Here is a 14610-nt window from a genome sequence, read left to right as displayed (position 1 = left end):
CAATTAAAACAAATTCAGATTTGTAATTACCCAGCATAAGTGACACAGTGTTTGGTACGTTTAAAGGATTTTTAGGGTTGATAAGTTGATGATACGGGAATACAGGAAACTAAATCTCACAAAAGTTGCAAAATAATTTCCACTTTTACATTTTTTAATTTATTTTTTTGTTTGTTTTCAAATCACCAGGTATGATGAAAGTGGATCTGTCTGACGGGAAATGTTATCCTTATTGGATTCTCTCATATTTATTTGATGCATGGGAACAAACTGATGAAATGTTATACAATATCTTTTCAAATGTACTTTTAGAATAGTCGTTGATAACACACAACTATTCCTTGTTAGATGATCAGTTAAAAAGGTCTCTTTTTGATTCACCACAAATTAATATGATGTCAAGTGAAGCCATGAAAACATTTGATAACTTATCTTGCAGGTTTTATTCACGATTGAGAATCTGAAAACAAATTGATTTAACTTGCAGATTGTACAGTATTTACTGTTTCTACTGCAGTGATCCTTAGAAATAGATCCCACTCAATGATTCCTGTCTACAAGTTTTATGTTCAACCACGAGTGAGAAATGGAACAAAATCCCCCAAAAGTTTTTCTGGCATCCTGGACAACTTAAAACACACAAAGGTTCTTACCCATGAGCATTTTCAATTCAGCAGGACTGGATGCAGTTATCTTATCTGTCTTGTGTCTTTGTGGTGATTCAAACAAGGATATTATAACTCATTTGAAAACAACGTATGTGATGCTGGGAAAATGGATTCAGATTCAGCAGGTGATTCTCTTTTTTTAAATGATTTATGTTTTTTTATCACACAATAGTTGAGTGTTTGAAGCAGATGTGCCTTTTTTTTTTGCCGAGCTCTGCACCAAATTGTGAAGAGGTGTGGTGTGGTGTGATCATATTTCACGACCTTAGTGTGTCACAGTGTGTGTGTGTGTGTGTGTGTGTGTGTGTGTGTGTGTGTGTGTGTGTGTGTGTGTGTGTGTGTGTGTGTGTGTGTGTGTGTGTGTGTGTGTGTGTGTGTGTGTGTGTGTTAACCTGGTGTTTGAAAGGCCGTGTTAGTCTGGATCAGGGGTTCGGGTTCTCGGCCAGGATGTCCTGCATATGAGGGGCCATGTAGGCCAAAATTCAAACTAACATCGCACACACACTACTGAAAACATCTGGCCTTGCACACACACTACTGAAATACTCTCACATTCACCACTGAACACCTTGCACACACACTACTGAAAATTAACCACACACACACGCAACTGAAAACATTTTACTGAAAGGTTCTCAGTAGGGAATGGGCATGTGTTTCACCTATGTGTGTGAGGGGATTCTTGCTGTAACGGAAGTCATTGCAATGAAACGGAACTAACAAAGAACAATGCTGCAGTGATACAGTAGGTGGCGATAATACTCGTCTTGTTGCAAGTCGTCATTAAAGAAGAACGAAAACAGAAGGTTGAATTCAGCATGGATTTATAGAGAAACAGCATCGCAGCCATAGGCTGGACCCCGGGCCGAGCGGTCTACAAACAGAGGCGGTCTGGTCTCAAGGTTTTCTTGTTTACATCACCTGGCGCAGCTCGTGAGGTGGCCTAGCAAGTAACCCGCTAGAAACATGCACACCCGCTAGCAACATGCACAGCTGCAATAAGCTAACAAGCTAACTAAGGCATCAACACAACAAACACGTCCGAGTTCAAGTTGTGTTCTCTGTATCAGCTGAGCCCCTGTAGCAGCCTGGAGCTAATGAAGCTAACGGGGCTAACAGAGCTAGCAGAGAGAGCAGTAGCAGTTTGGTACTTCCGTTTCATTACAATGACTTCCGTTACACCCCCTCACACACATAGGTGAAACCCATGCACATTCCCTACTGAGAACCTTTCAGTCAAATGTTTTTCAGGAGTGTGTGTGTGTGTGTGTGTGTGTGTGTGTGTGTGTGTGTGTGAGGTTTTAGTAGTGAATGTGAGAGTATTTCAGTAGTATGTGAGTGAGGTTAATTTATAGTTGCATGTGTGAGGTTTAATTTTCAGTTGTGTATGCGAGGTGTTCACTAGTGAATGTGAGAGTATTTCAATAGTGTGTGTGTGTGTGTGTGAGGTTAATTTTCAGTTGTGTGTGTGTGAGGTTAATTTTCAGTAGTGTGTGCGCGAGGTGTTCAGTAGTGAATGTAGGAGTATTTCAGTTGTGTGTGTGCAAGGCCAGATGTTTTCAGTAGTGTGTGTGCGAGGTGAGTTTGAATGTTGGCCTACACGGCCCGTCATCCTGCAGACTCCACCCTCACTATACTTTACCCCAGGTGTGCAGTGTGTATGATTTTGAATCAGACACAATGTTTACACACTCACACACACACACACACACACACACACACACACACACACACACACACACACACACACACACACACACACACACACACACACACACACGCACACACACACACACACACACCATCCGACTCGCCTAATAGGTGGTGGTGATTCAGGAAATAGGAAGGAAGGCAGGGACGGTAACTCTTTGGCCTCTGACGAAGGAACACACACACACACACACACACACACACACACACACACACACACACACACACATATTGTGCTGTATTCACAACTATGTGTGCAACTCGTTATCATTTATTCAGTTTTATTTCAGTGACTTGATGGGACAAACACTTTTAATAAAGTTGTTTTATTTGACTTTAATTGTATTTATTAATGTCTTGAATTCAAACAATAAATAACAGCTTGAACTCTAAATATTATGCCTTCATTCATATTTTTACATTATATTTGTTGAATTTTCAGCATCTTTCAGAAACAAGAGCGGTTTATTCAACAAACTTTGTTCATCATGTTGAAAGTTAAAAGACTGGCAAACTCACACACAGATTTATACTGAAACATGTGTGTATACATGCAGATACACTCAGACACACACACACACACACACACACACACACACACACACACACACACACACACAGACACACACACACACACACACACACACACACACACACACACACACACACACACACACACACACACACACACAGACACACACCTACAACACTTGTATATTTCAGGAATACAAAAATTCACAATTAATTCTCACTCGTACGAGTGACGCACTCGAACTGACACGACTCACTCTCACACTTTCTCTTTTTCTTGATGTCTCTGTACCGTTTTCCCCCCGCACACACACACACACGCACGCACGCACGCACGCACGCACGCACGCACACATGCACGCACGCACGCACGCACACACACACACACACACACACACACACACACACACATATATTCTCTATCTCACACACACACACACACACACACACACACACACACACACACACACACACACACACACATTCTCTATCACACACACACACACACACACACACACACACACACACACACACACACACACACACACACACACACACACACACACACACACACACACACACAGAGGCAATGCACACACATGCACTTTACAGTTGTTAATACATCAAGCTTTCCACTTTCTCTCCCCCTCTCCCACTTTAATTTCCCGATGTATATGAACGCAGACACAGATGAATAAACATTATGAAAACCCAAATGTCATTATTCATAATTGTAATCAAAGTGGAAATTAAACTTCCACCATGTTTTGGAATTATTAACTCCAAAGAACAACATTTCCTTTACCAATGTTCAGCTCTTTATTTTCTTATTTCTAATCAAACAGCTGAAACAGTTCAGCTTAGAGCACTTTGATAACTCTACTGTTGATTTTCCTAAACTCATGTCAACACATTTATTTTTAATACTGCATGCTGTACATTAAAGATATTTTTCTCAAGGATCCTAAGAAGATTAAAGTAATGTGTACATTTCCAACCTAGAAGCATAGTTACATTTGAAAATGCATTTTGCTGAACTGAAACTGAAAAAAGCCTTTAAACCTTTTCTGCCTTTTTATTTTGTTTTAGGTCCTTTCTTCTGTTCATAGAGCGGTGCCAAAGAAATAAACTTAAAGATCAAGGAGAAAGTTGTTAACCACTATTTAGAAAAACTGATCTCTGTCAAAAGTAATTTCATATATGTTCCGTTGATCACGAGAAAAACGTTAACAAAATTATCAATCTCTCTGATATGGTGAATCATATCTGAATTGCAATAAGGCAAGGCAATTTTATTTATATAGCATATAAAATATTTATGATTTTTTCATGAAAAAGGAAATATATAGGACTTATATAATATCAATTCTATATGATTTAAGTGACAACATGTTAGAAGTTAATCAGAAACTGATTTTAGGAAATTAGATATTTAAGGGATGTATTTTGTGTCATGAACAGGAAAATGGAAAGCAGAATAAGACACCAAAATACCAGTTTTAAAGATTAAACAAAAACAATACTTACAAATACGTTTACTGGGCAGTAATACTCGTTTGTGTGACTGAAATAATAATAATAATAATATAATAAAGCTTTATTTATATAGCACTTTTCATACAACACATGCAGCTCAAAGTGCGTTTCAAAATGAGTTGTTTCAAATGTAGATTTCCTCTCAGATGATACCCACCCTCTCTGTCTACGAACAGTGTTTTTAATTTCCTAGGAAGTAGATTATGTCTTGCTCTGATGGTTCAAAATGACACATCACAAGAACTTCCCCTCAGATTATTTGTTAAGAACTTTAAAAGGTGCATGCAGCAAAATGTAACATTTGATCAGGTTAACAGACACAAGGAGGTCAAATGTGATGACACAAATAAAATAAAGAATGGTTTCTCTCTGACAGATAAGACACCAGAAAACTGAGTCGATGCAACAATATCAAATATCAAACCCCATAGAACTAAGTGAACATATAGGGTCAACAGAAATACAAATAGAAAGATTAAGACTTGGAAAATAGATAAACCAATATAAAGGTAGGTAAATAATAAAGACTAACAGAATATTTAAAGTGGGGGGTTGCTAATAAAAAGCTAATCTAAAAAGATGTGTGTTAAGATGGGTGATGGTCCGTACTGTGTGTACAAATGATATTACAGTCTAGATATGAAGTGTCAAAAGGTAACGTGTTTATATTAGTTTTGTCCAACGCACTAGCCCACTGCGCCACACGCCTCCCCAAATCCTCCTGCCTGAATCCTTCGAGCTGTTAATCATCACCTCTGGTGGCAAAAGGCCTCCTTCTATAAGCAGCCTCAGTCAAGTGAAGGAGATGAAATGTAGCCTCCTGATGTCTGACAGAAAATGGCTGACTGTAGACTCTCTCAGTGTTCATGTCAAACTCTGAGAAGTTCAATCTGATGGCGTTTTAGACGATGAATGGTGTAGAAAGAGGAGAGGAAGATGGAGGGAAACCCATAGGACAGAGTACCTCACCTTGTTCTGTGAAATGAACGCCTTTTTTCAGACTGCAGTGCAAATATGTATATGTAGGACATGTTTGAGGACATGTTTGAGGTTATGTGAACTCAATGTGTTCGGCTAAGAGCACCAAATAATATGCACAGAAGAGTGTGATGGATAAAATGTTAAAAAAGGTATAAGATAAGAAAAACGGTAAACAAGTGAAAATAACTTAAATAATAACCGAACCCCAAACACAGACACACTTATCTCGCGTCCGATATAAAATATGTATGAAAAAGGAAATATATAGGAATGATATAATATCATTTCTATATGATTTAAGTAACAACATGTTAGAAGTTAACCAGAAACTGATTTTAGGAAATTAGATATTTAAGGGATTTATTTTGTGTCATGAACAGGAAAATGGAAAGCAGAATAAGACACCAAAATACCAGTTTTAAAGATTAAACAAAAACAATACATACAAATACGTTTACTGGGCAGTAATACTCGTTTTGTGATAGAAATAATAATAATAATAATAATAATAAATCTTTATTTATATAGCAGTTTTCATACAACACATGCAGCTCAAAGTCATTTCATTTCAATCTTTATTTCGAACAGATTAAAAAAATAACAAATGAAAAATGTGAAAAACAGAATACCGTATTATTAAAATACAGTATTTATCCACATTCATGATCATATTTATATATTCAACAAAAAAAGTCTTCATATTAATAATCATTTTTAAAAATCATGTGTGTCCGAAAGGGAGCAGGAGGAAGCAAATGCTTATTAATTCCCACCCCTTACTTGATCAATGATTGTCCTTTAAATCATTCTGCAAGTTATTTACATTTACATTTATACATATACAATAATTCCTCATCTTCAATCACCTTTCTTCATTCTCATAGTTTTCCCAAAAAGTGTTTCTGTACATCCTTTTAAACTGAATGATGCTTGTGCTTTGTTTGAACTCCTGCTCCAAACCATTCCATGAAATCCCCCCACAGATTGTTCTACTCATACTTCTCAGAGTGTTTCTGACCTTGAGTTGTTTCAAATGTAGATTTCCTCTCAGATGATACCCACCCTCTCTGTCGACCAACAGTGTTTTTAATTTCCTAGGAAGTAGATTATGTCTTGCTCTGATGGTTCAAAATGACACATCACAAGAACTTCCCCTCAGATTATTTGTTAAGAACTTTAAAAGGTGCATGCAGCAAAATGTAACATTTGATCAGGTTAACAGACACAAGGAGGTCAAATGTGATGACACAAATAAAATAAAGAATGGTTTCTCTCTGACAGATAAGACACAAGAAAACTGAGTCGATGCAACAATATCAAATATCAAACCCCATAGAACTAAGTGAACATATAGGGTCCACAGAAATACAAATAGAAAGATTAAGACTTGTTAAATAAATTAACCAAAATAAAGGTAGGTAAATAATAAAGACTAAAAGAACATTTAAAGTGGGGGGTTGCTAATAAAAAGCTACTCTAAAAAGATGTCTGTTTAGATGGGTGATGGTCCGTACTGTGTGTACAAATGATATTACAGTGTAGATATGAAGTGTCAAAAGGAAACGTGTTTATATTAGTTTTTCACAGATGTTTACAAATAAATAAGGTACCAAATAATTTGCTGTGTGTTTTTCTGACATAGTCTCCACGTATTTCCATGTGAGAAAGTGTGTGTGTGTGTGTGTGTGTGTGTGTGTGTGTGTGTGTGTGTGTGTGTGTGTGTGTGTGTGTGTGTGTGTGTGTGTGTGTGTGTCTCACCGTAACATGGCAGCAGATGCAGAATCATTCTTTAGAAAAAGAGAAATTGAGAGCAGTCTGTGTCGAGGGCCGGAGGGTGGATAGAAGCAGGACATCATGTGGTGTGTGTACCGCCCAAAAACAGGAGTCTCACCCCTGTCACCTGCACGCACGCACGCACACACACACACAAACACACACACACACACACACACACACACACACACATACACACACTGTTTCTAGATTATTTACGGTCCCAACTCCATGCATGTGTTAAACGTTTGCTTCAGGATATTTAAATAAACGAATGTCTCTCAGTTTGACTACAGTACAGTGACCTTTCATGTGTTTTTCCATGACATCTTGGTGATGATTCAGTCATTTGTTGCACCCCGATGTGTGTACGTGTGCATGCATGCCACTAATGAAACAGAGCTTTGTTTACAGCTCGGTATAATACAAGAACTCTCTCTTATTCTACTTGTGTGTAATATATTGTAAATACCTAATTTCACAAGTCTACATTATGTCTTATGATTTGACCTGTCATTTGAAATGTTTGTGAAGAATTTGATTGAAAGTGTTCATGTTTTTTTACTTATTCTTTGATCTGTATGTGTCCTCAGGACTCAGGACTCAGATGGTGGAGAAAAAGGAAACTAACACAGCAGTAGAAGCAGAAAATGACATCTAATTGGACGGAGAGGGAAAGCTTGGATAAATCGACACCTTTATTCCCAGAAACACAACCCGACACTCTGGAAGTCCGTCCGGTTTGAGCTGGTCCTTATAGCCACTGAGAGTCGTCTCAATCCTCTGTAGGTAGGTAAACGAGTGTCACTTTGAAATATGAATGGGTCCTATTCCGCGTGAAAATAGACTTTATAATTGCAGATGAAAAATAAAAAATTTGAAACATGGCAAAGTGTTAATTCAGGAACTTACTGTATGTTAGCAGAGGGAAAAACTCAAGTTAAAAATGTCCAATGCTCGGGTTTAACTAATTTAATTTGTACAAAAATGTAAGTTTATGGTGTGATTGCTATATTACATCAGTCTTTAGTTTGTCTATATAAGTTATGTGTAGCTGCAGGTGGAAAAAGTAAGACAATTAGATGGTAGGACAAGCAGGAAGTTGAAGTATAATAATAATAATAATACAGCTTTATTTATACAGCACTTTTCATACAACACATGCAGCTGTAAAGTGCTTTACAAAATGACACATCCCAAGTTAAAAACAAACAACAAGAACTTTAAAAGGTACATGCAGCAAAATATAACATTTGATCAGGGTAACAGACACAAGGTGTGATACAAATAAAATAAAATAAAGAATGGTTTCTCTCCGACCGATAAGACACAAGACAACTGAGTCGATGCAACAATATCAAACCCCATAAAACTAAGTGAACATATAGGTTCAACAGAAATAACAAGATTAAGAACTATAAAATAAATAAAACAATATAAAGGTAGGTAAATAATAGAGACCAAAAGAACATTTAAATTGGGGGGTTGCTAATAAAAAGCTAATCTAAAAAGGTGTGTCTTTAGCAGTTGTTTCAAAATGTCCACTGAGTTGGCCCTAACCCTTCGATGCCCCCTACTCTCTTCCATAAGTGGGTCAAAAAGGACCCGTATTAGAATAATATGTGTTTTTATGCAATTTTGGTTAACAAAAATCACTTGTATAGTATTTAGTATTATATTTTGGTTCACACTAGAAATATTTTATATTTCATTTTTCACTATTTATAGTTTTAGACATTCTTTTTACATTTAAAAAAAAACGTTTTCCCATAGGAGTCCATATAAAATGCATGCGGGTCATTTTTGACCCACTTATGGAAGCTTGGGGCCGTAATACAAAAACTGCAATTTCTTAAAATTTAAAATGTGAATGGCATGATATCCAAAACATGTTTTTTGAGGAATAGCCGGAATATGAAATGATAAAAAAAGTGTAATTACAAAGATACTCTGAGAAAACCACCTCACCGGGTCCAAAAAGAGCCACTAATGGAAGCTTGGGGTCGTAATACAAAAACTACAATTTCTTAAAATGTATCAAATGTAAATTTAAAACTTGAATGGCTTGATATCTAAAACATGTTTTTTGAGGAATAGGTGGAATATGAATTGATAACATTTTTTAATTACAAAGATACTTCAAGAAAACCACCTCACCGGGTCCAAAAAGACCCACTTATGCATCGAAGGGTGGCTCTAAAGCTCTCACAATTACAGGGAAATGAATCATTTCAGTTTATAAACATGTTTGACCAGATCATGCAGCTAAATATAGAAATGTTTAAGCTCAGCTGAAGCAAAACGTTTCTGCATTCAGAGACACGAGCTGGTCATTTTTGTACCTTGGACTTATCAGACCCCATCAAGATATTTGATTTTTTGACCATTTAGCTCAACTTGAGAGCAGCAGGGTATAAGAGGATTGTATTAATCAAATCAATCACAAATTGTTCAGGAATGAAAGAAGTTGATTTCATTCCCATTTCAGTTGTGGAGTGTTTTGGAATAAAAGCAAAAGGTGAAAACAGCACACCCGATGTAACACCCGATGACGTGACATTTAAGACAGACCCTTGAAAAGTGTTTTGTCTTATTTGAGTCGAAGATGCTTTGCAGGATCTGGAGGTTTTGTCAGATCATTAAAAAAGATATATATTATTGATGAGCAGAAAGTGGGACCATCGCAGCTTCAGGGGATTCCTCCTGAGATGAGGAAGAGATTTCTCTCCTAAAGTCTGAGGGCTGTTTCCTTAGTAAGTCCGTTTGATAAGTAGAAGTTTAATTGTATCAAATGTTTTGTAAATTACAAAAGATTGTCACAACGGTCTGGCAAAAGTCACACACACTCGTAACGGCTGGAAATGTGTGTGTTCGTGTACCATCGTAAATAGATGAAAGTGAGAGTCAATTATTTAAACATTAAACCATACAACATAAATAAGCTGACAATTATATTTAATTATTGAATCTAGCAGTAACTATATATGTTGTGTTATAATACATTTTAATGTTTGTCTGGTCCTAATTATAACATACAAAACTCAAACTAAAAAAACGATTGGATCAAAAGCTTATTTGATATCTGATGGAAGAGTTTTATTGACCTAAATATAAAATTGGAGGTCTGTTAAGGTGTTAGGAAATATAAACGAACAAAACACACCTGTATTTAAGGATAAAATAACCCTTCCAAAAACCAGCACTACATCCCATACTCACAAAGTAACATCTGTTGCGTGAACCCTCACCCCAGAGTGTTCATTATCTCCCCCTAAATGTGTATACATGCGTCTTAACAAGAGTTTGTCTCCCAAGGCTGGTGTTTCTAGATCAAATCTTCTGATTGCTAAGGTTCGGGAAACCGAATATAACAGACCTGCAATAAGAGGTTTGGAAGTTTAGTTCACATACTCCTGATCCCTGTGAGGTGCAGTCGGTAGGATGAGTAAGTTAAATAAGCAGAAGATACATTGGTATAACATGTGTTGTAAAGTACAGAAAATGATCTGAAATGACACACACCAGGCTGTGGGAAGTCACACACACTCGTAACAGCAGGGAATCTGTGTGTGTGTGTGTGTGTGTGTGTGTGTGTGTGTGTGTGTGTGTGTGTGTGTGTGTGTCCGTGTTTCATCCTATAGATGAAATTCAGAGAGAGACGATTATTTAAACATACAACGACTATATATTAAAAGTGTAAATCTCCACGTGTGTGTGTGTGTGTGTGTGTGTGTGTGTGTGTGTGTGTGTGTGTGTGTGTGTGTGTGTGAGCATTCGTGTTATAAAAAGTCCACTGTGTAGTGACACAAGGAATTCAAAAGATTTGTGATGTCTTGTTTTTGCAGGACACACAGATAAAAAGGACCATGTAACAGACGATCTAATGCAACTGTATAAATGGACAGAAGTCACACACACACACACACACACACACACACACACACACACACACACACACACACACACACACACACACAGGTATGTGACATGTATTTGTTACACAAAAACGAATCACAGCAATCTAATTATAATGTCTCAAAGTACACACACACACATTTTACTTGTAGTCCGGTTTTTTGACACGTTATTACTGAAAATATAATTTGATCAGTAACAAAAGCTGATTATTTACTTACTTATTATTTATTATTTTAAGTGTTCGAGACAGACCGAAAAAAAACACAGATTCCAAACTAGGTCATTTTTCAGCCCCTGGTTATTAGAAATGTAGTTTCAAAGTTGCAATAGAGGGAAAAGATAATGGGGTTTTAAATGTAAACGTCTGACATTGTATACATTTTAAAATATATATTATATTTAGCTGGAGTTGTGGCTCCTAATATCAGCAGAGATAACTACACAATTGCTATAATGCCTTATTTATTTTTGTTGATCATGGTTACACACTTGAATATTAGAAAATAAAAGCTTTATGTGTCGGAGCTTTTCTTCTGTTATACCCACTGCTCTGTCTTTCTGCTGAAACTCAAATGAAAGCATTTCTGTTCTGTGTCCTCAGGTGCGGCTGCTGTACATTGCTCTGGTCTCTTCAGTTAAAACCAGACCATAGGTATGTATAAAATAAAATACAAATGATGCTTGTAATTATCTGTAGTATTGTTCGGAGGATGCACTAAAGCTGTGTTGCTTGTAAATACCTTTAAAGGCTTTCAACATGACTCACTGTGAATATATTTATGAAAGTAGCAGTCATTATCCAGAATTAAGAAGAAGGAGGGTTAGATGGTGACTCAGATGAAGCAGTGTCATTTTCCTGGTCATGTAATGGCTATCACAGATTTAGGAAATGTAATAGAGGGATTTGGATGTGTGTGTTGCACTGGTGTTGCTTCAACAGAACACATATTGTTAAAGCTTAAAGAAGCAGCGTGTGTCAGATATGTTATCGGTGAATATAATTAGCCAAAAATGATCAGGAGTAGTTACTGAAGGTGTGTGTGGAGGACAGGAGTGTGTGTTCTGCTTGTGTCTGGAAGGTGTGTGTTAGATGCTTCTGCAGATGTAGGAAAAGCCCTGTGTAGACCAGGAGTCGATCATTTGCATGTATACATATATACATATTTAAGAATGCTAAAGTGAGTGTGTGTGTGTGTGTGTGTGTGTGTGTGTGTGTGTGTGTGTGTGTGTGTGTGTGTGTGTGTGTGTGTGTGTGTGTGTGTGTGTGTGTGTGTGTGTGTGTGTGTGTGTGTGTGTGTGTGTGTTGATGTCCACTAAAACGGGGCTGAAATGTGCGGTTCAGCACCACAGAGGTGGACAGCGACACGTAAATATGCAGACAATTAAAACGTGTTAACTGGCTGTAAACTCTGGAAAAGTGTGTGTATAAAATACAAAATTCCTGGGAAAAAATCCAGTGTATTAAGGTAAATAATAATAAAAAAAAGAGTGGATAAAATAAGTGATAAAAGTCAAGATGTTTTTTTTATTGTGTTAACAGTTTGAGTAACGATCAGCTCCAAGGAAACATTGGTCCGAATTACTGCCACGATTTTTGTGTGTGTGTGTGTTTGTGTGCGTGCGCGTGCGTGCGTGCGTGTGTGTGTGTGTGTGTGTGTGTGTGTGTGTGTGTGTGTGTGTGTGTGTGTGTGTGTGTGTGTGTGTGTGTGTGTGTGTGTGTACCAGGAGGGGTAAATACTGTTCATGTAAACAAAACAAAAAAACCTGAATAGTTGAGATTAGTTGAAAACGTAGTTTGTGGTATGGTTGTTGCACAAAGTGGTAAAACATTTTTTTTTTGTAGCTTATTGTGCGTATTTAATACTAATAGATCCCCTCGAAAAATACAATACTAGTTTAAGGTGCGGAGGACACGGTGATAATCTATTGTGTGTTTTGCACGTTTTCTGACTGCTTTGCGTGTCAAGTGTGTTGCAGATTTAACACACACATGTAGAGATTTTCACAGGGAAAAATGTGCAAAACTAAATCCACATTTTCTCTCTTGTTTTCAGCTGTTTGGCTGCGAGGACACGACCGAGACGTGAAGCTGGACTCTTTCAAAACGTCCGACAGCAGTGTGTGCGTGTAGTGTGTGCAATGTGTGAAACTTGATTGTATTTTATGTTATTCATTTAAGCACGATTTGAGGCTACTCTCTTACAAATCAAATTGTATTTAATGGCTCTGTTACACTAGATTTAAATGCTGTGTATGTGCTGTTTTAATGTGAAAATTGTGAAAATATGCAAAAACGACTTTCCTAAGAAAGCCTTTAAATTAATAAATGTGAAATAATATTGACTTTGCAATGATGCCAAAGTATAAAATCGTTGCTTTTTTGGCAAATATGTTTTTATTGCACATAAGACTGAGATACAGCTGTTGAGAAATGCATTTAATTCCCCCCATGTTTGAGCTTGTTACACAACTTGCTTCCTCTCGGTGTCACGTTGACTTCGATGCCTCCACTTGTGTCAAAGAATGCGAGCAGCTGCACGAAGCCTGTCAGCATGTTCACACTGTTTTATACTCTTGTCCCTCTACTGAGTAAACAACATGTTTTGCTTTGTGCCATGGAGCATCGGTGTGTCAGAATTCCATGTTTAGTTTTGGAGTGTCTGTGTGTGTGAGAGGGAGACATGGCGGCAGTGGGCGTGATGTGGATCTAAAAAATGCTGTTGCAGAACGCCTTTTTGGGTCGAATTGGTTAAAAGAGAGCCCATGAGCTTGTTGGAGAAAAACGTGATTTTGCTGCAACATCCAAACATCTGTATAAGGCTTATTCATGTAAATATGTTAAAGTGTCAAATAAAGCGATGGAAATGCACGTGTCTTTCCCAATGTTTATGTAACACACACATCACATCTCAGCCTCATAAATGTAAGAAATGGGGAATATGTGCGCACTCTCGCGAGAGTCTACAAGCGAAAACTGGATTGGAGATGGTAGTTTTTCTTGTTTCGGGAACCTGTATTCGAGCATGTTACAGCAGACAAAAGCACCTTTGGACGAGTTATCTGGCGCAATACAGGTGACAAATGTGCGCTAATATGTCTCACTGCAGCACATTTCAGTCGTTATCAGCAGTATGATGCAGGCGGAATACCTAAAATAGACGAGTGACTCATGTCTAGGTGGGAGCATGCTGACTTCACAGACTGGCATCACTTTAGCCAATAAACTGTCTCCCAGGGGCGGGAGCAGGTGCACATTTCTCACCAATGAGGGCATTGTTTCATTCATAAAGTGGTGCAGGCAGTTTTTTTCCCGAAAGCGTGGGTTTGGAGGGTTTCATAATCATGACTGAAACCGACAAACCTGCTCCGCTGAGAGCCAATGGCAACCTCCGGATGGGATCTGAAGTAATGTTTGCCCAATCGCTCCTCATCCCGGTCGCCCTTTGACCCACCCAGCTTCATACAGAAAACCTAATGAATGGGGAGCGCTGTG

At 37.7% G+C, this 14610-nt stretch overlaps 1 protein-coding gene across 6 annotated transcripts in view; it reads left to right on the top strand.

The window, feature by feature from the left end:
* LOC307038666 (uncharacterized protein) overlaps positions 1-13986 on the top strand; it is a 35151-nt gene extending 21165 nt beyond the window's left edge. For 5 of the 6 annotated variants that reach the window (XR_013808051.1, XR_013808052.1, XR_013808053.1 and 2 more), the window contains 3 exons: positions 7793-7988; positions 11719-11769; positions 13172-13986. Coding sequence is in view for 1 of the 6 variants with exons in the window: in XM_079680258.1 (XP_079536384.1) it covers positions 7793-7860 (68 nt within the window). In the remaining 5 variants the exon portion in view is untranslated. Of the gene's footprint in view, positions 1-6992; positions 7286-7792; positions 7989-11718; positions 11770-13171 lie in introns of those variants that run through there. The other variant, XR_013808055.1, reaches the window with a different exon arrangement.
* The last annotated feature ends 624 nt before the right edge of the window (positions 13987-14610 follow it).

This window comes from Notothenia rossii, assembly GCF_949606895.1.
Source record: "Notothenia rossii genome assembly, chromosome: 5".
Taxonomy (NCBI): domain Eukaryota; kingdom Metazoa; phylum Chordata; class Actinopteri; order Perciformes; family Nototheniidae; genus Notothenia; species Notothenia rossii.
This window is presented reverse-complemented; position numbering and strand designations above follow the sequence as displayed.